At 45.1% G+C, this 27,632-nt stretch overlaps 1 protein-coding gene across 2 annotated transcripts in view; it reads left to right on the top strand.

Annotated features, from left to right (window-relative positions):
• The window catches only part of LOC149465201 (ras-related protein Rab-7a-like), a 36,555-nt gene extending 9,314 nt beyond the window's left edge, over nucleotides 1-27,241 (top strand). The window contains exons 2-6 of one of the 2 annotated variants that reach the window (XM_089673524.1): nucleotides 3,997-4,092; nucleotides 10,727-10,853; nucleotides 16,179-16,397; nucleotides 22,895-23,020; nucleotides 24,964-27,241. In XM_089673524.1, coding sequence (XP_089529650.1) covers nucleotides 4,046-4,092; nucleotides 10,727-10,853; nucleotides 16,179-16,397; nucleotides 22,895-23,020; nucleotides 24,964-25,053 — 609 coding nt within the window. In that variant the 5' untranslated portion in view covers nucleotides 3,997-4,045 and the 3' untranslated portion in view covers nucleotides 25,054-27,241. The remainder of the gene's footprint in view (nucleotides 1-3,996; nucleotides 4,093-10,726; nucleotides 10,854-16,178; nucleotides 16,398-22,894; nucleotides 23,021-24,963) is intronic. The other variant, XM_089673525.1, reaches the window with a different exon arrangement.
• Nucleotides 27,242-27,632: the final 391 nt, after the last annotated feature.

The following is a 27,632-nucleotide window of genomic DNA, read 5'->3' as shown; positions in this document are numbered from 1 at the left end:
AAAAATAATGAATGCACATTTTTTTGCAGGTAAAACAATGTGCATTTATTATTTTTGTTCAAAGGAGCCTCTAAAGCATTGCACCAGCGATCAGCAGATCACTGGTGCCATGCAGGTCTCCTGCAGACCTTTTAGTATATCTGCTTGCCATAGGGGATGTACACTAAGGCTGTCAGGACTTGCAGTTCATCCATTCACGGAAGTCTTTGAATGAATAACGCGTTGGTGTGGGCGGAGCACCGCATGGTCGCGCTGTTTCCAAATTTGACAGTATGAGGAACTTCTCCTGGTACTTCTGTCAGAGGGAGGGGGGCAGCGGCTGCAGCATTGGGAACATGGTACATGTTCCCAAAAGTAAAGTGAACTTATCCTTTAAGTCACACTATCATACGTTTTAAATAGAAAACCTTCATATACACAATCCTATACCTACAGTTGATCCAGAGAAGGGCAGAAAACCCCCAGTAAAGCATGATCCAACTTGCTCCAGCAGGGAAAAATATATTCCTTCCTGATCATGTTTGAGATCTTGCACCTCCTGTTTACTTCCCCTATTCTATGAATGGGGAAAACAATGCTTCCTTGGATATGTGATGTTGGTATCCTAGGGGGCAGAATGAAAAGAATGAAACCTCATTCTTGCCTAGGCAAAAATGGAGACAAAGCAGAAAAGGGGAAAAAAAGGTAAATTACATTTTTATACATATTTATTTATATTTTCTTCTTTCTTTTTTTTTGAAGTGGAGGGGGAATTAGAATGATGCAACATGTCATTTCTGAGGGAAGGTCTGAATACTACCCCAGTTTACTTTGCAAGAGCAAACTTTAATGTTGATCCTTCAGTATTGTAGATATTGAGATTTCAGCGCACCAGCTGAGAAAGGTAAACTGTTTATGCCGTGAGCCTTAGGATATCCCTGAGGATGCCATGCAAACAGATTGCCTGGAATCTGAACTGAAGCTTTGTGAAGATTTCAGGGTAAGCTAGAGATCCAGTTACAAGAGGATGAGGATTATATGGAACTATATAATTTTTTAAAAAGATGAAAACATATGGTGTAAAAAGCATGTGGTTGAGCCGTGTTTTAAGCATCCCCCAAACTCCCTGCCTTAAAGATTAGTTTACCTTTACCAAAAATCTGCTTATGCAGCTAAGGGGCATGTATAGATGAAAATAAACTGTGCAGCTTTGACCAAAGTTAATGACTTTGCTATAGGCAATTATATACCTCCCAAAGATGACATCCACCCTCCATCCACCCTGCTCACCTCCACCATCACAAGTGTGAGCTCTCACTATGATTCAACCCCCTCATGTGCACTTTCTCTCCCCCAGGGCAGTAGCTCTGAGCTCAGCATTTTGAGAGCTCGCTCTTTTGATGCTGGGGGTGGACAGTACAACCCTGGCCAAAAGTTTTGAGAATGACACAAATATTTACCTGCAAGGAAACACATGTAGTTATCATTGCTTTGCACAAAAAGGGATTCACAGGCAAGGATATTGCAGCTACTAAGATTGCACCTAAATCAACCATTTATGGGATCATCAAGAACTTCAAGGAGAGAGGTTCAATTGTTGTGAAGAAGGCTTCAGGGGGCCCAAGAAAGTCCAGCAAGTGCCAGAACTGTCTCCTAAGGTTGATTTAGCTGCAGGATCAGGGCACCACCAGTGCAGAGCTTGCTCAGGATTGACAGCAGGCATCTGCACGCAGTGAGGAGAATACTTTTGGAGGATGGCCTGATGTCAAGAAGAGCAACAAAGAAGCCACTTCTCTCCAGGAAAAACAGGGATAGACTGATAAAAGGTACAGGGATTGGACTACTGAGGACTGGAGTAAATTATTTTTTTCTGATTGGGGCATCCAGAAGAAAGTGCTACCATCAGTCCTGTGTCATGCCAACAGTAAAGCATCCTGAGACCATTCATGTGTGGGGTTGCTTCTCAACCAAGGGAGTGGGCTCACTCACAGCCATGAATGAAGAATGGTACAAAAACATCCTCCGAGAGCAACTTCTCCCACCCATCCAAGAACAGTTTGATGATGAACAATGCCTTTTCCAGCATGATGGAGCACCTTATCATAAGGCAAAAGCGATAACTAAGTGGCTTGGGGAACAAAACTTTGAAATTTTGGGTCCATGGCCAGGAAACTCCCCAGACCCTAATCTCATTGAGAACTTGTAGTTAATCCTCAAGAGGTGGATGAGCAAAAAAAAAAAAAAAACCCACAAATTCTGACAAACTCCAAGCATTGTTTATGCAAGAATGGGCTGCCATCAGGACGTGGTCCAGAAGTTGACTGACAGCATGCCAGGGAGAATTGCAGAGGTCTTGAAAAAGAAGGGTCAACACTGCAAATATTGACTCTTTGCATAAACTTAAAGTAATTGTCAATAAAATCCTTTGACACTTATGGAATGCTTGTAATCATCAGTATACCATAGTAACGTCTGACAAAAAGATCTGCAAACAATGAAGCAGCAGACTTTTAATATTTGTGTCATTCTCAAAACTTTTGGCCGGGGCAGTGAGGTGAGGGACCTTCTTAGTAACATCCTAGCAACAAGGCAGACAATGCTAAAATTGTGAATTGTTACCCTTTACTGTGGAGCTGGGCACCAGTATATTATCAGTATTTGAGGTTTCCCAGGATGGGGGATGTCACCTCTGGTTGTTTTTCAGCCAGGCTTTGGGAGGTACATAAATGGCCTACACCTATAGCAAGGGATTTATTATTATATACAGGATTTATATAGCGCCAACATTTTGCTCAGCACTATACAATATAAATGGAGACAATACAGTTCAATACAAGAGGGTTAGGAGCAGGGGCGGACTGACAACACATGGGGCCCCCGGCAATAAGGGATCATGGGGCCCCTGAGTCCTTGCCCAAACTCAAAAAGCCTATGAGAACGGTACCAGGGGAATCTCATGGGGCCCCCTACTGACTCCGGGCCCTCAGGCAGTGCCAGTTTCCAAATGGTCAGTCCGCCGCTGGTTAGGAGGGCTGCTCCTAGGAGTTCACAATCTAATGTTCAACTTTGGTCAAAGTTGCTCAGTTTATCTACTCACGCCCTTTACATGCATAGGCAGTTTTTTGGTAAAGTAACCCTTTAAGTTGCAAAGACAGCAGATGGGGGTGTTCACATGCCATGGTTGTGATGCTTTGCTTCGCACCCTTAGCAGAATTTATCCCCCTGTCGCATTTGATGGCCGGTACCGCCATTAAAGGTAATCCATGTGGATGGGGACTACGTACAATGCATCAGCTTCTAACTTCAGCTTATTTATTTAAGCTTTGACCAAAAAAAAAAACTGGAAGCTGATTGGTTTCTATGCAGAGCTGCAACATATTTTGTACTCTCCAGGTTTAGTAAATCTACCTCCTTGTTGTGATGACAACTAAGTATTGCAGCAAATTCATTTGGTGTGCCAAGTCTGTCGAATTCGCCCATTGACGTCAATGGGACTGCACTGGAACCTCAAGCCAAACAGTTGGCTTGTGGTTGCTACATGGTATTTCACTGCAAAGTACCCTTTGGCTGGAAAAAAAAAAAATTGGGTTAAAAAAAAAGGTATTGAGAAAGCAGTATCACACTGTGGATCGCTTTTCAGGAGGGGGTTTGCTGTAGAGACTGCAGCAGGTATAAATGAGGCCTAAGAAGGTCAACTGTATGTCCTCACTCTGTGCACTGCAGGAGAGACTGACTGCCTCCTACTGCTACTTCCCCCTCTCCCATACTGAGTGCTGCTCTTCAGAGGTTTCAGGAGACTCATATCAAGATCTTCTAATACTTCAAGTATTCTGTAAGAATAAAATGTCATTTTTTTAAAATAAACATATACCTTAATTAAATACTGGCCTTTTATATACAGTATGCCTACAGTTCAACTAATGTAAATAACATTCTCTGGTCAGTCGCTGATTGTTCTATAAACAATACATCATTTGTGTGCGATCCCCATTATTTATTCCTTTTCTCTCCTGCCAGATATTCCCATAGGACTTTCACCCTATGTTGTTCTACCTGACATTGGGAGATGTTCTCAAGACAACACATCAAACTTCTTTTAATTGGAAATGCGGGGTGAGTTTATTTTCTTGTGCAATGCAAATGGTAATCATTGTAATATAGAAAAGTGGTTATATATATCATGAGGGGTGATTTATTCAAACGGAAAAAAAAAGTCTGTGCTGTGCAGAGCAAACACTCAGCCTGACGGGCTTTTGTAAGGGGACTTCTGATTCATCGGGTGTTGATGCCAAAATGTGCAAGTCCCTGCCCCACTTCTTGGATAGGACAGTGACCCACTGCTGGAAGTCATAAGCCTTTGCTATATTGTGCCCAACTGTTGTGCCATAGGCCTACCCACGCCATCCCCCGCCATGAGCCTTTTATATTTAAAAGAAAGGGAATGTCCACGCCAAATATTTTTCTGCACTTTACTGTTCCTCTTCAAAAGATGTGACATCATGGATGTAGCCCCTCCCAATACATTTTGTCTATAGGAAATCTTCAGGGATTGGTCTATTGGACACTCTTCAAAAGATGGCCATGATATACAGCATCTCTTGCCATACTGACAGGTGTCTTTGGCATAGAACGCCATACACAACAGTGGACATATTGTAGCAGTTATTTGTTAGTGCAACATCAGCACATTACCCAAAAGCCATCTTCCACTTGTACTCCCTCTCCTCTCTTTGGAGGCACCGCAGTGTTGGGACCTATTTCCCAGTATACTCGGATCTGAAGCTTTCTGCTCTATTCAAACTGAGATTAACAAGGTGCTTGCTATTGGATACCAATCTCTCTCTGTCTCACTCCATAGCTTTACTCAGGCATGCTCCCAGATGTTACTCCCAGATGTGCTAGTAATCACCGAGAACACTTAGGCTGGCTTTAAAGGCCTTTTGAATCCCACTCACAGTCCACTTAGACCACGGGTGTCAAACTGGTGGCCCTCCAGCTGTTGCCAAACTACAAGTCCCATGAGGCATTGCAAGATTGAGTTACAAGCATGACTCCCAAAGGCAGAGGCATGATGGGACTTGTAGTTTGGCAACAGCTGGAGGGCCGCCAGTCTGACACCCCTGACTTAGACCATAGTTCCAGTCAGGGAGACTACAACTGGTTTTTCTGGGTGTCAAATTACCTGAAGTTTAGCCCTGTGAAGGACCCTTAGCAGTAGTTGCCTACATCCACGTTGCTGTGACTCCCATGCCATCTCTCTAGGCCCCTCCCTTCCTGGCATTTATATGGGCACAAACTCCACCCATTGCATCACTACAGGAAGGCTTTGTCTAAAAGGGCGTCTAAAACCTAATTACATAATTCCCTATTATCTCACCATTTTGGCACAGACTAGCTAACTGCACCTGCTTACACGCTATCTAATAAACCTGAGAACTGTCCAAAACCTCCACTATTCTCATGTTTTAACATGTTTCTAAACCCAGGACCCCGCATTCACTATATCTGGTCTCCCCGGACCCCGCATTCACTATATCTGGTCTTCCCGGACCCCGCATTCACTATATCTGGTCTTCCCGGACCCCGCATTCACTATATCTGTTCTCCCCGGACCCCGCATTCCCTATATCTGGTCTCCCCGAACCCCGCATTCACTATATCTGGTCTCCCCGGACCCCGCATTCACTATATCTGGTCTCCCCGGACCCCGCATTCACTATATCTGGTCTCCCCGGACCCCGCATTCACTATATCTGGTCTCCCCGGACCCCGCATTCACTATATCTGGTCTCCCCGGACCCCGCATTCACTATATCTGGTCTCCCCGGACCCCGCATTCACTATATCTGGTCTCCCCGGACCCCGCATTCACTATATCTGGTCTCCCCGGACCCCGCATTCACTATATCTGGTCTCCCCGGACCCCGCATTCACTATATCTGGTCTCCCCGGACCCCGCATTCACTATATCTGGTCTCCCCGGACCCCGCATTCACTATATCTGGTCTCCCCGGACCCCGCATTCACTATATCTGGTCTCCCCGGACCCCGCATTCACTATATCTGGTCTCCCCGGACCCCGCATTCACTATATCTGGTCTCCCACGGACCCCGCATTCACTATATCTGGTCTCCCACGGACCCCGCATTCACTATATCTGGTCTCCCACGGACCCCGCATTCACTATATCTGGTCTCCCACGGACCCCGCATTCACTATATCTGGTCTCCCACGGACCCCGCATTCACTATATCTGGTCTCCCACGGACCCCGCATTCACTATATCTGGTCTCCCACGGACCCCGCATTCACTATATCTGGTCTCCCACGGACCCCGCATTCACTATATCTGGTCTCCCACGGACCCCGCATTCACTATATCTGGTCTCCCACGGACCCCGCATTCACTATATCTGGTCTCCCACGGACCCCGCATTCACTATATCTGGTCTCCCACGGACCCCGCATTCACTATATCTGGTCTCCCACGGACCCCGCATTCACTATATCTGGTCTCCCACGGACCCCGCATTCACTATATCTGGTCTCCCACGGACCCCGCATTCACTATATCTGGTCTCCCACGGACCCCGCATTCACTATATCTGGTCTCCCACGGACCCCGCATTCACTATATCTGGTCTCCCACGGACCCCGCATTCACTATATCTGGTCTCCCACGGACCCCGCATTCACTATATCTATCTGGTCTCCCCGGACCCTGCATTCACTACATCTGGTCTCTCACAGTACACACAACATGGAAATGCAACTATTTTAGTAAATATAAACTGCTAAATACCTTTTTTCATTAGCAGTTAGAGCAGTCTTGTGACTTCAGCAGGGCACTGGTTAAAGCTTGTAGGAGTTTTCTTTCTGCTCTAGGAGGATGTGAAACCTCTGACCCTCTCTCTGGACCGTGCTGATTGGCCCTGTGCTGATCACATGCACCCTCCCAAGAAAAAACAAACAAACAAACCTTTCTAGCAATACAAATCAAACTGAGCATGTGCATGTGACTATGGATTCAGTCTGTATCAAGTGGACATTTCAACAAGAGAAGGGGCAGAGAAGAAAGGATCAAACAGCCTTTTTACACAATAGAGGATTAACCCCTTAGGTTCCACAGTGAGTATAACAAGCATGCTTTACTGCATAAACAGACTGATTTTACTGTTGTGGGTTTAGTAACCCTTTAAGGTCCAGCATCACTAAAATCCCTATACTACCGATCTATTAAAAGTCAAAGTTAAGTGATATACAGAAATTATTATTCAGAATAGCTTGGATATCACAAGGTTTGTCATCTAACCCTTGATTTCCTCACCCTGCAGGCTGACTAGCTGCAGGTGCTGTTCGCCTGACAATTTTCGGTCCGGCTGCTACAACAAATAATCGACTTTGTAAAGCTGGCCAAGCACCTACTGTTAGATTCCTCTGAATCGGACGATATTCTAACACTGTATGGCTATCTAATATCTAGAAATTTGTAGACTTAGACTTGGGCTTTAGAACAGTAGTGGTCAACTTACTTGATAGAGGAGGCCTCAAGTACAGCCCATGAAGTCACCAAGGGGCCACACATAATAATCCTGAATGTAATGCTATAGAAAACTTCCAGGGACATGTAATAGATGAGCATAGAATGTGAACATGCCATAAGAGTTGTTGAAAAATGGGGGGGATGCTTCAAGAGACTACATCGGACTGCTACTGCTGCTTCCTCATTTGGGCTTTCTACGGCCGTAAGATGAACAAGAGAAAAATCAATCCATTCCCCCACCCATACTGTTAAAATGGATGGAGGAATCTCCACTGCAGGCTATTGTATTCAGGCAGCTGTATTATCAGAGGTCACCTAAATACAATGGTGATGCCGATCATGCAATAGGTTGCAGTCGCTGTTAGACTGAGCTGGGTGGAAAATTATTGGCCTATCTTTAATTTTACTTTTGTTAAGTTGAAGGGGACCTGCAGGGACAATCCAGATTCAAATTTCAACCAATTTTGCAGGAATCAGCCCAAATTCAAGCCATCTATCAACGTGTAACACTGCAAATCAGAGCTTGTTTGAAATGAGAAATAATGCCAATACCACCCCCACTTCCCCATTTATTGTTACAAGCAACACATGGTAGTTTTTTTTGTGGTTTTTTTTTTTTTTCTTCTTAATTTTAACTCTCAACACACAAGTTAACCTACCTCTAGTGTAACAGTTATAGTATGGGTCATGAAACATTGAGCGAGACATATTGAAGCAAAATTAAAGAGGATTAGTAACAAGGGTTTCTAACACTACCACATATTATTGAACTTATATACAGTACATCAAGTTGGGTTTATTTTACACATGTATATCTATAAGATATTAGAGAGTAACCAGGTGTGGCACCCTCTGAGATTAGTGCAGGTTGTTAGGTAAATTTATGCTTCACTCCTCTTTGATCAGTGGAGCTGGGGATGATTATTCTGGCCTGTTCAGTGTCTCATGGGCTGCTGCTCTGATTACTTCCCCCCTATATTCTAGAGGATTCTATAATCATACTGGGAGGAAGAGTGGGTAGCTTGAAAATGTATGGGGAATCCAGCCAATCCCTGGGGAGGAGTGCCAAACAGGTGGCTGAAAAGCCCATAAAAAGTCTGAAGCCTGAGGTAGGAAAAGGAGAATTCATGGGCCCAGTTCCTGCTCGAGGAGACCCCTGCGCAGTGCCTTTGCCCCTGGGACAGGATTACTGGAGCTGCCATCTAGAAGACAGTGAGGTCCCAGCTGGAGCCTTAGCAGGGGGGCCTATTTGCAAAGCCTAGTCCTGAAGTGAGCTTGAGTCTGGAGAAGCTCACTGGAGAGAGCTAGGAGGAAGTTGGGGAAAAGTGTTAGGGATCCGGGTATGACCAGAAATGTGTGGACTGACACAGGGAAGTAGCAGGCTTCAAGAACACAGGCGTAGTCAGGCTGTAGAGGTGGAATGGTCAGGCAGGCCGTAAGGTACTGTCAGGTGCCACCTGGCAGTGTCTCTAGCAGCCCACAGCATGGATTTCCCCAGGGCGCAGGGTCTAAGTACCAGCCTGCTATTCACCAGGGCCCCTGATGGTGGGGATGGACTTGGTGCAGACTGGAACCAGGTCGCGACCCCTGAGTGCATCCGGCTGTGGTAGAGAGTACTAGCAGGGGAGTGCAGGAACGGAGTCTGATGGGAAGAGGCAGGCAGACTTACCAAAGGTGATCCGTGCGGGATGGATGGATCGTCGGGTGAAGTAAGCGTAGTCAGACAGGCCGGGTCGGTATCGTGCGGGCAGCGTGGTACAGGAGGAGCAAGCAGAGAATGGTCGGGGTCACAAGCCAGGTTCAGCAGGTAGCGGGCAGCGCGGTACCGAGGATCAGGCAGAAGGATGGTCTGGCAAGCCAGGGGTTCAACAGGAGATGGTAAGAAAAGGTCCGGATCAAAGCAGGGTCAGCAACAAGGCAGTAACACAGGATACCAGGTACAAGGGCTCATGGGAAACATACACCAAGGCCCAGATCATAGTCCTGGTCATTCCTTATATGCACCTCCTGCAATCAGCCTCAGGTGTTTTGGCTGATTGCAGGAATGAGCCTCTGGTTGCTGAGAGCACCCGCTGGCCAGCCCTGGTACTGCAACCCACAAGGCAGGTGAGTCCCACCACTATTGGCGAGTGCATTCCTGACAAAAAGTGTCCAGCTGTCCTATGGTGATGTGAGTCCGCATCACCCCTTGCTGAAGAGTCACTGGTGGATATCGGAGGCAACCGATGATCTTGTAGCATTGTGAGTAGATTACCTAAGTGCTGGATATTAGCGACTGTGTGTAGCTCTTGGTCTTTTGGAAGAAGTTATAGTCACCCACCAGCAGTAGAAATTCTGTGGGACTATTTTGCAGCTCAGTGAGATGGAGAAAAGTAGTTGTGATCTGTGATTGGCTACAGCTAATCACATGGTACAGGGTGCTGTGATTGGACCAGGTACCATGTGCTAGCTGTGGGCCATTCTCAGCATCACTGTAAATGTACTGTGGGCGGCAAGTGGTTAAACGATTCAGTTCACCAGTTTTGGGTATCCCTTGCTCCCTTAACCCCATCCAAGTCCAATGTTCCAATAAAACATCAAAAAGACACAACTAGACTATTCTATTCAAGCCAGTGGAAGACTGGGGAAAAATGCTGTGTGCCCTTTTAACTGGGGAAAAGAAATTAAGGTTGCCACCGGCTCCTTAAGGGATATGCTACACATCTATTCCCTTTTAAAGGAGGGTAGGTAAGCATACTAGTGTACCCTACCCTACTAGGTAGACTACCTGTACACTGTAACAAAGAGAACCCTTGGTACTCTGGGTCATGTGACCTAATTTAACAGACTTTATTTGCAGTTTAGATCCACTTTTTAACTTGCCTATACTCCTGATTATCTCGGGATAGACTTCATGACTGTCCCTCCTAAAGAAAAATCTTCTTGCTATGGTATTGAAAACCGCTCAAACGGCTGCTGTGATAGCAGATTCCTCAGATTGTGTTGAGAAAAGGACAGTGTACACTGTATCCGTGGATAGGTAATAATGGCCTATGTGGATTTTACAGACTATGGATTCTGATCTTATAATTTGTGTTTACCCTCCACCTCACATGACTGGTGGAATGCAAAGAATTTACTAGTTCTAGTCAAGTAGTGAACGGAGTATGACTTCTTTGTGCCCACATTGAATGTGTATCTAATTAGGATTCTGTGGCTTGCAGAGTGGGAAAGTCAGCACTGATGAACCACTACGTCAACAGCCGCTTCACCAACTTCTACAGAGCCACCATAGGAGCAGACTTCTTCACCAAAGAGCTACGACTAGATGACAAACTGGTGACAGCACAGGTAAACAACAACCAAAAGGGGCATCTACCTGTGTCCAAAGTACAGATGGAGGAGCTTGTCCATGGAGAATGATTCTGGGGATCTCATCATGTAGATTGACATGATGTGTGCAGAGTGTATTTGCAAAAGATAATATAAGAACACAGAAGTGAGGTGAAAGTCACAGGGGTTGTTACAAATATTGACAATTCATCATAGTTCTCCAGGGTTGGCACAGAATTAAAAAGCATTAAGTATATCTCTGCAATACATTTCCCCATGTTTGATCCCTATAAAACACTGCAAGTGCAGAAAAATGTGAATAACTGTTGACCTGCCAGGAATTCAGTGAGCTTCTAATTTCATGTTTGGACTGTCAACACTTCACCCCTGCTACACTGAAATCCCAACTAGTGTTTTCAGTCACTTATCCCCTTAAGTCTAGGTTTAGTAGGTGCGACTAAGCATGCATGCATTTTCCCCTAGATGACCCCTCCCCCTTCAAAAAAAAAATACACACCAATTACTGTACCGAATCAACTAAAGTGTATGCAAATCAGTATGTGCCAATATACATATATTCAAATTTTCATAAAGAACCTTTGAATGTGCCAGGTGCTTATGAACCCTATGTAAACAAATGCAGTGATACTCTTTACAGTCAGAAATGCATCAGACAGCGATTTTGAATCCACATAGCGTAATCCTGCTTGATGTAATTTACTGGTAACAATTTAACACCATCCTTTTGATACCCCTCTGACCGCTAGGGCCGACTTGCATCAATAAGTTCTAACCGCCGCTCAGTGCTACTTGTTTGATCCAACAAGAGTCTGCTGATGCCCTGTGTGTAGGGAAAGTGCTCTTGGGAGTCCTGGGGGAACATGTCTACATGGGTAGGAACTAAGATCAAAGCAGCAGTCCCTGCAAGAACTTCGGAAGTCTGGTGATTGCCGGATTTTTCACTCCATAAGACGCACCTAGGTTTTAGAGGAGCAAAACAAGAAAAAAAATATTCTGAACCAATGGAAAGCAGACATAGTAGAGGAGATGACCAGAGACTGCAGACATAGTACAGGTGATGACCGGAGACTGCGGACACAGTACAGGAGATGACCGGAGACTGCGGACATAGTACAGGAGATGACCGGAGACTGCGGACACAGTACAGGAGATGACCGGAGACTGCGGACACAGTACAGGAGATGACCGGAGACTGCGGACACAGTACAGGGGATGACCGGAGACTGCGGACACAGTACAGGAGATGACCGGAGACTGCGGACACAGCAGAGGAGATGGCCACAGACTGCGGACACAGCAGAGGAGATGGCCGGAGACTGCGGACACAGCAGAGGAGATGGCCGGAGACTGCGGACACAGCAGAGGAGATGGCCGGAGACTGCGGACACAGCAGAGGAGATGGCCGGAGACTGCGGACACAGCAGAGGAGATGGCCGGAGACTGCGGACACAGCAGAGGAGATGGCCGGAGACTGCGGACACAGCAGAGGAGATGGCCGGAGACTGCGGACACAGCAGAGGAGATGGCCGGAGACTGCGGACACAGCAGAGGAGATGGCCGGAGACTGCGGACACAGCAGAGGAGATGGCCGGAGACTGCGGACACAGCAGAGGAGATGGCCGGAGACTGCGGACACAGCAGAGGAGATGGCCGGAGACTGCGGACACAGCAGAGGAGCTGGCCGGAGACTGCGGACACAGCAGAGGAGCTGGCCGGAGACTGCGGACACAGCAGAGGAGCTGGCCGGAGACTGCGGACACAGCAGAGGAGCTGGCCGGAGACTGCGGACACAGCAGAGGAGCTGGCCGGAGACTGCGGACACAGCAGAGGAGCTGGCCGGAGACTGCGGACACAGCAGAGGAGAGGGCCGGAGACTGCGGACACAGCAGAGGAGAGGGCCGGAGACTGCGGACACAGCAGAGGAGACGGCCGGAGACTGCGGACACAGCAGAGGAGACGGCCGGAGACTGCTGACCTTTGGGGAGCGGGGGGGGGGGGGAGTGGGTACCCGAATTTGACAGGTACCCGCTCCCAATCCTGTGGAGATGTCCTTCCCCCCTCCCTCCCCGTAGTCTTCTGGGACACTTGACAGGTCCCTGAAGACCACAGGGCCATTCACAAAGCGCAGCACTTCTCGTGCATGCGCAGTGAGCACCCGGCCGTGAAGCCACAAGCTGTCACAGCCAGGTGCCCACACTGAAGATGCAGGCTCTGGGGAGAGAAGACGGTGAGGACACCGCTGGACTGAGGAGCAGGTAGGACCACTGGAGGTCTGCAGGTTCTGCTGCACAGAAGAGCCGAGCGGCCGGTCCAGTATTCAAACGCGGTGACGGGGGGGAATACCAGGCCCAGCCGCTCCATATTCGCTCCATAAGACGCACAGACATTTTCCCCCATTTTTTGGGGGGAAAAAGTGCGTCTTATGGAGCGAAAAATACGGTATGTCACAGAGAGTAATCAAAGTGAAACTAGTCTGCAGTAGGCTTTTGCTATAATATGAGAATACGCACAGCTTATTCACATAATACATTTATCTCTCAAAGTGCCCCCCTCCTACGAGGAACAGCTACACTCTTCCTCTTAACTCCTTTACCATCGCTTACATCTTCACCTGGTCTTCGCCTTATGTAACTCCTGCAGATGCCCACATTAGTCAGTTGGTACTAGCACTCAAGGCATGCCAACACCGAGCTGAGCTGTGAAGCTTGAGGGTAAATTTGGGTCATGCCCATACATATACTTTAAGCTGCCTATAACTTATGGGGTTACAAAATGCATTGAAGAGATACTTGTGATGAGTGACATAAGGGGGCTAAGTGAGGCTCCAGCAGGCAATGCAATGTCTTAAGTAGTTTGAATTCTTGCCTTGTATGTCTAGGCGTTTGTATGTTCTCTCATTATGTTTTGTAGGTTTACTCTTTGTGCTCCAATTTCCTTATACAATCCAAAAACATTCTGGTAGGCAAACTGGCTACCTCCAAATTTATTTCCAGGCATGCAAATGAATGTGGTAGGGAAATGGACTATTTGCTTCTTTAGGGCAAAGGGTTTGATGTAGTTTTAGGCATTCTGTAAAATGCTGTTGGCTGTAAACCTCGGACATGAAATATGAACAAAGCATATCTCTCTATACTTCTCTCAATCCAGAGCACTAAGTGACATTTCTGTCTGCTGCTTCTTTCCTCTACTATCAGCATGAATCACTTCTGACAAGTTTTGCTGACACCAAGAGAAAAATGGTGACAGGGAAGGGAGCTCCAGCAGACTGACAGCCTCAGCTCTGTTCCTGTAAGCTGTGTGGAGATGGTGGGTCTTTTTCCTCTCGTCAACTCTTAAGAGCTCTCCACACCGAGCTCTACAGAGTGACTTCACCTCTCCGCCCCCTTTTTTATGACCGCTTGGACAAGCTGTATAAGTTCTGCACTTTGTATGTAGAGAAGAGAAGACTACAGATAGACAGATAAAACTTATATAGGAGGATTGTTTTCATCTATGTGTATCATCTAAGGCCAGTCACTTCACTGGTTATATCTAAAGGTTTACAGCCACTTTAAGTCTACCAAAGTAGAGATTCGACAATCCTAAACGTCCATGGTATGACATAAGGAGTATACCACACCCAAAAAAGCTTTTGTACATTTATATATCCAGAATGTAGACAGGGCCTAGGGGATCCTAATCTAGGAAATAACACACACAGAGTTCCTGATATTGTACTTTATCTTGTATATATTATATAGGTTAACCGTAATGAATAAGACCGTTTCTATAGGCAATATAGAAGGGTTACAGTTGCTGGTGTACTAGGAAGGTACTCCAGTGCTGGTGAGAACAGCCCCACAATACCAATTCAGATATCAGAATGTTTCCTATGCACAGGCCTTGTCCCTGAGCTGACTCTACTCTCCAGGAACCTCCCCTGTGCTATTCACTCTACCTAAAAAGTGTAATCTCTGTCCGAATGCTGCAGATACCCTATTTTATAAGGTCCCACGCCAAGATGGCTGCCAAAGGTCAGCAGATGTTGCACTGTCCAGTCAGACAGCTGGTACCTCTGAGACACAAATTGGGTCCAGGAGGAGACAAATCCCTTGATAGACCCCACTCCATCTGTACAGTGGCACAGTGCCACTTACTGGACAGATAAAAACCTGCACCTGTCCTGGGGAAACGATCAACTGCATGGAGACCACAGGTAATAATGGTAATTAGTTCTTTGCCCCCATGGCCTGCTTTTCCTAGGCCAGTGGTGGGCAACCTTTTTTTTTCAACTGAGCCAAATCTCGCCAAAACCACGATTGAAATTTATTTTGAGAGCCACATTTTTAAAACTGAAAATACATAGGATGGTACACTGTTTTTAGTTTCAATAAGTTTTTATAGTAATTCATCCCCTATATAGTAATTCATCCCCCATAGTAATTCATCCCCCATAGTAATTCATCCCCCATAGTAATTCATCCCCCCTATAGTAATTCATCCCCCCATATTAATTCATCCCCCATATAGTAATTCATCCCCCATAGTAATTCATCCCCCATATAGTAATTCATCCCCCATATAGTAATTCATCCCCCATATAGTAATTCATCCCCCATATAGTAATTCATCCCCCATATAGTAATTCCTCCCCCATATAGTAATGCCTCCCCCATATAGTAATGCCTCCCCCATATAGTAATGCCTCCCCCATATAGTAATGCCTCCCCCATATAGTAATTCATCCCCCCATAGTAATTCATCCCCCATATTAATTCATCCCTCATATAGTAGTAGTAAGTCAAGTCCCTCCTGTGTCAATTCACTTACCTTTGCTCCGCGCGTTCCTCTCGCCGTGTTCCCCGCGCCGTTCCGGTCTTCAGGGCGGACTGTGAGAGGAGCCTAGCTCCCCTCACGTTCGTCACGCTGCCCCGCCTACACACATCCTGACAGCCAATCACTAGCTATCAGGATGTGAGTGGCAGCGAGACTGGCCAATCATTGCTGGGCTAGCTGCAGAGTCCTCGGCCACCCGAGAGGAGGGAGGGGAGGGGAGCGGCCGCCCGAGAGGGGGGAGGGGAGGGGAGCGAGAAGAGCCGCATTAAAATGTGTAAAGAGCCGCATGTGGCTCGCGAGCCGCGGCTTGCCGACCACTGTCCTAGGCCATAGTTTCCCCAAATGGGTCCCCTAAATGAATAGAAGAATTGTTTGTACTGCCCCAAAACAATAAGATTCTTTCATCCTCTATCAATTTCTAGAACAGATTCAAAAATGATTAGTCCTTATTGAGTAATATAGACAATTTAATTAGACTTTTATATTAATGTTTCTCTTTTTGTCCAGATTTGGGATACAGCGGGCACAGAGCGCTTTCAGTCTCTGGGTGCAGCACTCTACAGGGGCACAGACTGTTGTTTGCTGGTCTTTGACGTGACATCCCCTAATTCCTTCCACGCTCTTGACACCTGGCATAGAGAATTTCTGGTACAAGCTGATCCTTCATCTCCAGACAAATTTCCCTTTGTGGTGATTGCCAACAAGACAGATCTGGAGGAACGTCAGGTTAGTGCCTTGTTTAGTACTGCAGCCGATGCGTCACTGAGCAAACAAGCCTGTTATTACTTCTCTGGGCTGTTTTATTGTATTTACTATGAACTTAGAAAGGTGGACTATAGTTTACTATGCATTGAAAGGGAATCCGTGTGAGATGAAAGATGAGAACAGTCAGTGCGGACTTTTACTTTTTCATTGATTATTTAATAAACTTTACAAAAATGGAACAAAATCATGATTATGGCTTATTTTTTCTGCACTTCCCAGGCCTTTTAAAAATGAAAAGCAGCTCTCTGCAATAAGGATGACGGCTCTTGAGCTTGTAATCAACTTAGTCTGAAAAACAAATTCTCCTATCTTCTAGTTCTTAAAAAGGATCCAAAGGCATAAAGAGAGGCATGTATAACACTGTCTCTTTTTCCAGTGTAGTCATTCAGAGACGTTTTGACCAGTTCCCCAGGCAGCACAACATTAAGGTGCATGACACAGACCCCCACGCAGCACAACATTTAGGTGTATGGCACAGTTCCCCAGGCAGCACAACATTAAGGTGTATGGCACAGTTCCCCAGGCAGCACAACGTTAGTGTGCATGGCACAGTTCCCCAGGCAGCACAACATTAAGGTGCATGGCACAGACCCCCACGCAGCACAACATTACGGTGCATGGCACAGTTCCCCAGGCAGCACAACATTACGGTGCATGGCACAGTTCCCCAGGCAGCACAACATTAAGGTGTATGGCACAGTTCCCCAGGCAGCACAACATTAAGGTGCATGGCACAGTTCCCCAGGCAGCACAACATTAACCTGTATGGCACAGTTCCCCAGGCAGCACAACATTTAGGTGTATGGCACAGTTCCCCAGGCAGCACAACATTAAGGTGTATGGCACAGTTCCCCAGGCAGCACAACATTAACCTGTATGGCACAGTTCCCCAGGCAGCACAACATTAGGGTGTATGGCACAGTTCCCCAGGCAGCACAACATTAGGGTGTATGGCACAGTTCCCAAGGCAGCACAACATTAGGGTGTATGGCACAGTTCCCAAGGCAGCACAACATTAGGGTGTATGGCACAGTTCCCCAGGCAGCACAACATTAAGGTGTATGGCACAGTTCCCCAGGCAGCACAACGTTAGTGTGCATGGCACAGTTTCCCAGGCAGCACAACATTAGGGTGTATGGCACAGTTCACCAGGCAGCACAACATTAGGGTGCATGGCACAGTTCCCCAGGCAGCACAACATTAGGGTGTATGGCACAGTTCACCTGGCAGCACAACATTAGGGTGTATGGCACAGTTCAACAGGCAGCACAACATTAGGGTGCATGGCACAGTTCACCAGGCAGCACAACATTAGGGTGTATGGCACAGTTCCCCAGGCAGCACAACGTTAGGGTGCATGGCACAGTTCCCCAGGCAGCACAACGTTAGGGTGCATGGCACAGTTCCCCAGGCAGCACAACGTTAGGGTGCATGGCACAGTTCCCCAGGCAGCACAACATTAGGGTGCATGGCACAGTTCCCCAGGCAGCACAACATTAGGGTGCATGGCACAGTTTCCCAGGCAGCACAACATTAGGGTGTATGGCACAGTACACCAGGCAGAACATGGTGTATGGCACAGTTCCCCAGGCAGCACAACATTAGTGTGTATGGCACAGTTCCCCAGGCAGCACAACGTTAAGGTGTATGGCACAGGTCCCCAAGCAAGATATGGTATAGCAGCAGCACCAGACATGTCATTGCCATAGTGAAATAAGATCAGGCTCTACAGCCAGCAATGTAGAGCACCTGGCCTGGGCTTTACAGCATGGGTGCTCAAACCTGTGGCCCTCCAGCTGTTGCAGCCTTGCAATGCCTTATGAGACTTGTAGTTCCTGGAGGGCCACAGGTTGAGCACCCATGCTTTACAGCAGTCTCTCCACAGAGCTCCTCCAGGAGCTGCAGTATTGGAGCCATGGGACCTCCACCATCATATTACTCATCCCTCTATCAGACATCTCTCCCCAGCAACCCCCCACCTCCAAAGCCTACAGACATTCCTTCCTGGCCCTCTCACACCCCTCCCCGAGGATGACTGACATTCCCTAGCCTACTGAATATCCCCTCTTGACAGACATCTCACCCTGCCTCCTCACCTGAACCTACCCCTTAAAGACGTACTTTTCTTTGGTCGCCTCACTTCCCTCCCAAGCTCAAAAACGTTCCTCCTTTGCCGTTTCTACCCCCATCCCCTCTTACAAAATTCTTCCCCTCCTGCATCACCCAAGTTGCCAGTTATCTCCCCAGGCCATCCCCCTGACAGACATCTCTTCGTGGCGGTCTCACCACCCACTAACATACCTCCGCCGCCCTACTGAGCAGCCAATTTTTGCAGTTTATTTTTTTGCTGTCTATTTCCATTGGGAGATTCCCTTTCATCTCCTGTCCTGGAGACGTATTGGAAAGGACAGGAAATCTCTAGAAAGTAAGGGAAAGTCACCTCCTAGATTGTTGTCCCTGGAACAGGTGTCCCATTGGAAGACTTGCCCTTCCCTCTTGTTCTGGTGGGAATTATAACATTTTGGATTTACCATCACATTGTCTTGGGTAGAGTGGCCAACAGGGCAAATAGGGAGGGTAACACTCCCTTTTGCAGGGATACAAACAGCAAGAAAAACTTGACTGTGTTCTTATCCTTCCCTATTTTATCCAGAGCTGAAAAATGGTTTTGGCTACATACTTTAATCAGCCCTATGTAACTTTTTTTTAATCTGTGTAACATCTTCTCTGATAGGCAGTTAGGCAAATTTAATTTGGACTTCTCCTGTAATCACAGCAGCCAGGATTGTTTAGTATGGCCTGCTTGGAGCTCCACAGGCTGGGTGTTTGATTACTTTCCCTGCCTCTAGAAAAAGCTTCTGGAGGTTAGGGCAGGAGGATTCAAATACCCAGGCTGAATATTTAGAAGGGCTTATCCAATCTCTGGCGAGGTGTGCCCACATGGTGGACAGGTTCCTGGTAAATAGTTTGGAGCCCAGAGGATATTGTCTTTCACCTGGATTGGAGTGGAACCACGAGCTCCAGGGGGGCTACGTGCACTTGGCTAGACACTGGTCTACCTAGTCGGGGCTGCACTTATGGACTGTGTGCGTTCTAGTATCCTGTGAATGGATCCTGTTCACTTATGCTGAAGTATTCATGGTCGTGAAATGTGGACTGCTTCAGTTCTGCGATTACCTGCTCTACATAGTTCTGCATAGTCTCTAGCTGTGCACATTCATACTGCTCTAGTCTTCTATCTCTGTGAAAACCATTATCACTACTAATAAAGAAGTGTCCTCCAATAGCAACTTGCTTCATTCTGGGAGTATCCTGCATCACCCCCAGATCGCCCTCCCAAGTATGGATGGATTGCTGCTGTGTGCCTGGCTGCTTTTGCAATACCTCACAAAAACCTATTCAATCCACAGCAGCCCTAAAGGGTAGCACTACATTGTTTTTTCTCTTCAACTATTATGTTTTTATTTTACTTTTTACAGTTTATAAGCTTTGTTCATTCACCTTTTTTAGTTTAACATAAAAATAAGATATAAAAAATGTTGTAAAAACAAATCCCTGTAATGTGTCTAATATGTGTATTTACTATGATCGTCAGCTCCATCCAGTGGCCATAATGCAGTTTTCTTGAAATACCTTTTATCAGGAAAATAGTGCATTATAGCCACTAGATGGGGCTGACAAGTAGCCTCCCTGGCGGTATTCTCGAGTGTAGCTCGGGGTAAAGTTTCAGTACCACAAGCGGTAACCCCGAGCTACACTCGGGCTTACCATGTAGCGCTGCTCCAGGATCTGTTCTTCACTTACCTTCTCCTGCGCTCCCGCGATGTCCCTTCTGCAGTGACCCCTGTAATGTCCTCCAACGGATGCCGGCATCTGTCTTCTGGGTTCCGTCCCCTGCGACGTCGGGACGTACGGGGACGGAACGGCAGGAAATTTGAAAATGACAAAAAGTGACATTCACTAAATACACTAAAATCACATAGTAAAACATTCCTGTATCAAACCATTTCACATACATTTTGTCCCGAGTGCTTTGTCCTTTGCCTTACCTGCATTTTTACTGTTCTTTCTTCCTGAAAACTGAGAACAGTCCATGGCGTCCAAAAAGCGTCCCTTTAGGTCAAAAGCGGTTTCAGACCGGCTAGAGAACAGCGATAGTAAATCAGAACCACTTGCAGAATTGAGTGATAATGATTCGTGGGGGAAATTCGTCATCAGACACTGAAAACGATTCTGCGACTTTGCTCAGTGATGTGCGAACTTGGCGCTATATTTCAAATTTCAGTGTTTTTGGTTTGATTATATTATTGAATTAAATGTTGTTTATATTATTTTTTATGATTATTTATTAAATTATATTTTATGATTTTGTGTTTGAAATTGTAACATACCCGGGATGTTTACTAGACTCTTGTTCGGACCGATTTCAGTGAGTTATTCCTAAAAATTACAGGCCTACAATAAAAAAATACATATTTCCATGCAAAAAAAGTACTGCTTTGAGCACAGAAATATTGACATAATCAGACCGGTAGGAGGCTAAAGGAAATACATTTAGTAGACATATTACAGGGGATTATTTGCATCAGTTGTGCAAATGTTGAGGAAATGTTTTAATAAATGGACCCATCATCTGTAACTTAGCCATGCTTTGTATCACTATAGTGTTATTGTAAGCTAAACAAATGACAGAATACAATGCATGCTTTTTATTAACAGTAGCACTAGTTGTTTTCACTCTCCGTTCAAGTTAGAGTAAACGTTTTGGGGTTTTTTTGTTTCTTTTTTTTACGATTATTTGACTGTAGATAAAATAGAAGTTCAGAGGTTTTTTTTGGTAAAGCTTGGCCTCCCAGTTAGACTCAGTCTATACCGTCCATAGAAACCACAATTAGTCTGCCACTTGAGAGTTCTCTGGTTTCTGCACCTGTATCCTGGCTCACGCTTGGCTGGCGGCTGTACACACCATTCAGCAGTTGTTTGCACGAGAGGCGTTGTGTGGATAAGACGGGTGGTTCTGTAGAGACATCTTTACAACGTGGCACACATACGCTATGTGCATGACCTACTGTAGCAATCATGCAAATATTTCCTAGATCAGCATCATGATCACCTCTTTTGATGCAGGTGGATTATTTCAAAAGAAACTCCTGGGCTGTGCCCACACTGCATAGGTTAACTGTTCATTTTGTCCAGGGGCGCAAGGAAAAGCTATACTCGCCCAATCCTTTGGAAAACCGTGCTCCCCCCCCCCCCCCCCCCACATCCAGCAGTGGACTGTTCCTGCCGCCCTCACGTCTACAGCCGGTCTATGGGCGTGATGACATCAGATCCATTCATAAGACTGCTATAGTGTGGGGGGGCAAGAATGGAGGGGACTGGTTTTGCACTTGGAGGATCACCAGATTAGGTAAGTATATCTCCGCTCTCCCATCCCCTAGATAAAAGCAAGCAGTTAACCCATGGGGTGCGGGCATAGACCCACTGCATGGGAAAATAAACATTTTACCTGGAGTTCTTCTTTAAACCTCAAAATTTAAACGTGAAAAGCTGTTTCCTTTAGTCTGCTAAAGGAGTATATTTAAGAAGAGAAACAGAAGTTTTAGGCTTGTAGTGGGAAATAAAGCCTGTGAGATCAAATATTCCTTCTAAACATACTAGCTACTGCACACAATGCAGTTCGATCCAATGACAAACTCTCGGTTGCAAGTAACTGATTTGTAACTTAAAAGGAATATTATGCAGGTAGTGCTGCAGTTGATAATCACTTAAGGGCTTGTTTATAGCAGACCGTGGACATTGCGTTCCACTATACGCTGTACACGTGTTTACTTGACACTGCGCCTGTATTTTACAAGTCGTTCATAAAAACAAAGGCCACCACGTTGATGCTATGTAATGCACAAGCCTCATAAAGTAATTTCTCTAAATAAGCCAAATCCTCTGGGAGGCTGAATGTCTCACACTCCCCCCCCCTACCAGAAATCTGACTTGTATCTCGGTGCAAACTTCTGGGAAAATCAGTAAGCCAACCGCACAAGCAGAAAATTACATTTCTGGGGGGCGTTTAATACACCATCGGTGTACAGAACGCCTCCAGGTTGTCTTATTGCATTTTTCAGGAAATTACAGCGCTGCAGATTGAAAAGGAAAAATGCTTTTGAAAAACATTTCATTGCAATATGACTTGTCACAATTGCATATGCTATACTATTAGAATTTTTTTTTTTTAATTTGCTATTTTTTTCCCATGAAAGTAGAAGCGGAGCTACCCTTTTTAAATGGGAGGGGGGAATATATATATATATATATAGTGTATGTATGTATATATATATAGTGTATGTATATATATATAGTGTATGTATGTATATATATATAGTGTGTATGTACATATTTATATTATAAAGAAGAGTATACTTGCTATAACAACCACCTCGCTTTGCTGTATTTGATTACAGGTTTCTCCTCGTCAAGCACAGGAGTGGTGCAAGTCGTATAATGCAGAATACTTTGAAACAAGTGCAAAGGCAGCGGTGAATGTAGAGGAAGCATTTGTGCAAGCCATCAGGCTAGCCCTGAAACATGTATGTATAATTGAGAAAATGTATTCATCTTTATTACCTATAGGGAAAGTGTAGCTTATTGCTAAAAATGTAATATCTTGTTCATCCTACGTCATTGAAAGCCTTGGGGTATACATTGGCTATTTCTATACCACACAAAAAAAGTGTCACAAATTACAAAATTCAGTGAGAATAGATGGTGAGAGGTTGAAGAAAGAAGGCACCCTCAACATCATTTTTAGGCCTCATTCACATGGGTGTACTTAAGTGTACACCTGTGCGAGGCCCTAGTTTGCCCATACGGGGATGCACAGGTGTTCATGCAGCCCTATTCCTGTCAATTGAGGTGCAGCAGTTGTGTGGACATAGCTACTACTCCCATTCTGACATACTTGGGGGTGTGGGTCCCTGAATCCGGATGTCAGATTGGGAGCAGTGGCTGTATCCGTGCAATGCTGTGTCTCAGCTGACAAGAATTGGACTGCCTGCACAAAGTTTGCATGAAACACCTGTGCATCCTTATGCGGGCAAACAAGACCCTCGTACAGGCAAATGCTTAATGTTACACAGTTAGTCTGGCTGAAAAAAGACAACAGTCCATCCAGTTCAACCATAAAAAGAAGAAAAAAAAAAAGTTATAATCCTATACCCACAGTTGATCCAGAGGAAGGCCAAAAAAATAAAGCAAAGCATGATCCAATTTGCCCCTGCTGGGAAAAGAAAATTCCTTCCTGTACGTGTGAACAAGGCCTAGGCCCATCTATGTTTTCCTTGAACCGATTCCTGTCATTCAATAACACTCCGGTCACATCAAACCCGCCTTTGAAATCGTGCGACTTACAGTGAAGTCGCACAATTTCAAAGTCAGGTTAACTGCTGATTTCAGGTGCGATTTGCAAGAACTTGCAGTAAAGCATTTGTAGAACAGTAAAATCAACTGTATAATTGCCCAAGATGACACAGATGTCTATGCAAATCGCACCAAAAGTAGTGCATGTACTACTTTGGAAATCAGTGCGGCTCCAACCAAGTCAGAACCGCACCAATGTGACTGCTGTAATTGCGGACACTAGGGGGCGACTTGGCATGCGATTTGTAAATCGCATGGCATGCAAATTGCATGCCAATTCGTATTCAGTGTGACCGGGGTATAATAACCTGGCCCCAAAAAAGTTTGGAAATGCATGCAGGTCTTCTTGGGCATTTATACAGTTGTTCTACAAATGCTTTACTGCAATCAACTGGTGTGAATTGGTCCTTAGGCAACCTTTTACAATGCAAAAAATCTGCAATCGCAGATAGTTGGTCAGATACTTAACCCCCTACAGGGACGTGGTTGAAAGCCCACCTTGGAAAAGCTTACTTTAAAGTTGGCCTTACACTGCTCAGATTTTGGCCCTGGATGCAGGCAAACTGGCTTCATGCATTAACGGCAGCCCTTTCATTTGTTCCTGCACCTTTTTGTTTTAAAAATGTAGCTGCAGCGAAATCGTATGGTGTGTTTGCGCCATGCGATTTCTTGCACCCACAAAAGTGCAGCGTTATTGGATGCATGATGGTGCCAAGAATGATTGACAGCCCCACAGTCCTGTAAAAGAGCAGCACGTTTTGATTTCGGGAACAGGTGCGATTCCTGCACCCACACAAGTGTGAACCTTGTCTTCGCTGCATTAGCGATCACTTATGAGCTGCCGCAATTAGCTGCAGGAGCTGGCAGCCTCCCATTCCTTTCAATGGGGCTGCCTCCTTCAGCCAATTGTGAGAACGCTTGCATCTAATCAGAGGCAGGGTGCATTCGGAGGGGTGAATGCACCCTAAATGAAAAGGCTTTTTGCAAGTTCAAAAGCAGGTCTCAGTTGTGCCACTGGGGTAGGACAAGGTAATTTAAAAAAAAAAAAACATTTGAGGTCTAAAGCTGCTTTTCCTTTTACCAGTTGTTCGTTTTTTTTTTCTTTTGTTAACAGCATGAAGTACTTGGCAATAAGTCCAATGAAGAATCTGTGAACTTGTTAGAAAAGGCAGACAATCTGCACACAAAGAAATGTAACTGTTAATGACAGAAGTGCTTCCCTTACCTCAAAAATGAAGGTGCTTTTTCCATTTATCAAAAACTATGGCAAAGCCTGAGATCTTGAAAAACCTGACTTACACGGAATTCAACCAAAACCAGAACCTTGCTAAATACAGCGTGTGAATCAACTTTTTTTTTTTTTTTCTCTGCATGGACAGTACAGACCTTGCCCTATAATCAGAGAAAATGAGATTCGTATACACCCATTATACAGCTGTGAAAGGGTTTTGGAACTTTCTAGGATTTCTGCTTAAATAATGCCTACAATGTTATCTAGACTATCTAGATTATCTATCTATAATCTATCTAGATTATCTAAAAGTCTTAGCAATGAAGACAGTTGGTCCGATTTAGTAAAAATTTTTCTTTTTTTAGTATAAGCTAAAATAAATGTTTAAAATACGCAATTTACAAAACTGATTTTTTTTTTTTGTAGTATCACTTTATGGCCTCGTGCATAGTGCTTAAAACACACCACTTGTACAGATGTTCTGCATTTATTTGTTTTTATGCCTGTAAATGCCACCTCTTTGTTAGCCTATGTGGCCATGCACACGTGTTTAAAGGAGTATTTGAAGAGGAGCATTTACAGGCAGAATAGAAACCACCAAAAGTGCATTCTGATAAGAGCGTTTGAGCAGAAAAAAATGGGCATACACATATAAATGCACATGGTATGTGTGTAAATGTATTCCAGTGGCCAGAATAAATGAATATTCTGGGCAGCATAATGCATTTACGCTCAAATGACATATATGCATAAATTCTCTTACATATACACATATATATTATAACATTTACAGGCATTTTTTGTTCTGCCAAATTCTGGTACAAAAAAAAAAAAAAAAGGCTGTTCATTGTCATAAGTAGCGTGTACTGGTCCTGTACTTCCCCCAGCATGTGACTGGACAGAGAATGAAGGAATACACAAAACCCTGCCTGTTCATTATTTCACTAGGAAAGCCCATATGTTATATATTTGAATCCACTGCACAAGGCGTTACTGGATTTCTGGCAAGATCAACAAGTATTTTCTGTACTCCTAAAAAAAAAAAAAAAAAAAAAAAAAAAAAAATAGCATTTACCATATTTAAGGCCTGGTAAGCCAATATATTACATTTTTGTTCTTGGATAAATATAAATTAACCTCTTCACGCCGGCCACACGCAAATGTGTGGCTTCTGGGCCTTGACGCCGAGCAGCCGCACATTTCCGTGCAATTAACAAAAACATATGTACTGAGAGTGCTCCCAGCACACATGTCCGGTACTCACGGAAATGTCCCGATCTCCTCTTTCGAACGGGACCTTTTCCGATCATGTGATGGTGAATCACGGCGGTCACATAATCCTAAAACCCCTCCCCCCGGCTTCTGAAACCCTTAAAGGGCTGGGAGGCGCAGGCGCCAAGGGGTTAAACCAAGATTTAGTCTAAGCCCCAATACGCACGTGTCGCACATAGGACACCCTATCCATTTGAATGGGCTGCCCTATATGCCACAAATGCTTCAGAACCTCAAGCATCTTTTTGAGCTTCTTCCATCTTGCTTTCTGCGTTTGGGGTGCCATTAAAGTGGAACTTTAATCAGAAAAGTAGATCACTTCAGGCTGGCCCCTTTTGCAGGGATTGCGATGTAAAACATTAAAAATAAATGCCTAAAATCCAGTAATACACTCTCTCACCCTGCTTTGCACATGCTCTGCTCAGTTGCTCTCAATTTTTTGGCACTGTGCCAAAAAGGTAGGGGCCGATCTGCTGTCCTCCTGAAGATTTATTGCTGCTCAGGGGCTCTGAGCTTCAGCGCAATGGCAGCCTCCAGCAAGAAGAAACTGTAACAATGCTGGGGGCAATTTACAGCACACACTAATGTTGGTTGCATTATTATTATTATGGAATGTATTTTCGTTGCTAAAGAACATGATTTTTATCAAGTGGTTGTTCCACTTTAACAATGTGTGTTACATTTGTGGTACCCTTCGTTTTGTGAATGCAGCCCAAGGATTTACCAACCTTCTCACAACTTTTTCTGCCTGTTGCCATGCATGTTAGTACAGGAGGTGTGCAATACCTGACTCTGGAGTTTCTTGCTTCTGATAGGTGGGTTTTCCTTTGTATACAAAGATGTATTTATTATTTAAGTCAATATTAATAAAGTTTCAGAAATTTTAAAATTTAGTACTAGTCATTTGTAAGAAATGCTTTACAGCTATTAAGTGGCAAATCCTACCTATGTGGGTGAGCAATCATGACTACCAATCCCTGTGTTGCTCATACTCCAGCCAATCGGATGTTTTCACTACAAAAAAAAAAAAAAACCTGCAAGGAAACTAGAGTATTGGGAGCAGCTTAGCCTTTTTTTTTTTTTTTTCTTCTTTTTTGTAGTGCAACAAAATCCCAGCCTTGGAAGTACATTGCTTTTGATACACTGAAACTACTTATGCTTGGATCTGTAACCCTAGGTTCACACCTATGCAGGTTGCGTTGGATGCATTCCTGCATTGCGTTTGTTTTTTTCTTGTTGCTAGGCAGATTTAAAACGCAGCAAAAACACAATACTTGCTT

This window comes from Staurois parvus, unplaced genomic scaffold (assembly GCF_062004578.1).
Source record: "Staurois parvus isolate SC_StPar_1 unplaced genomic scaffold, SC_StPar_1.0 ptg000140l, whole genome shotgun sequence".
Classification (NCBI taxonomy): domain Eukaryota; kingdom Metazoa; phylum Chordata; class Amphibia; order Anura; family Ranidae; genus Staurois; species Staurois parvus.
The sequence above is the reverse complement of the archived record's forward strand: the minus strand, read 5'-3'. Positions and strand labels throughout refer to the sequence as shown.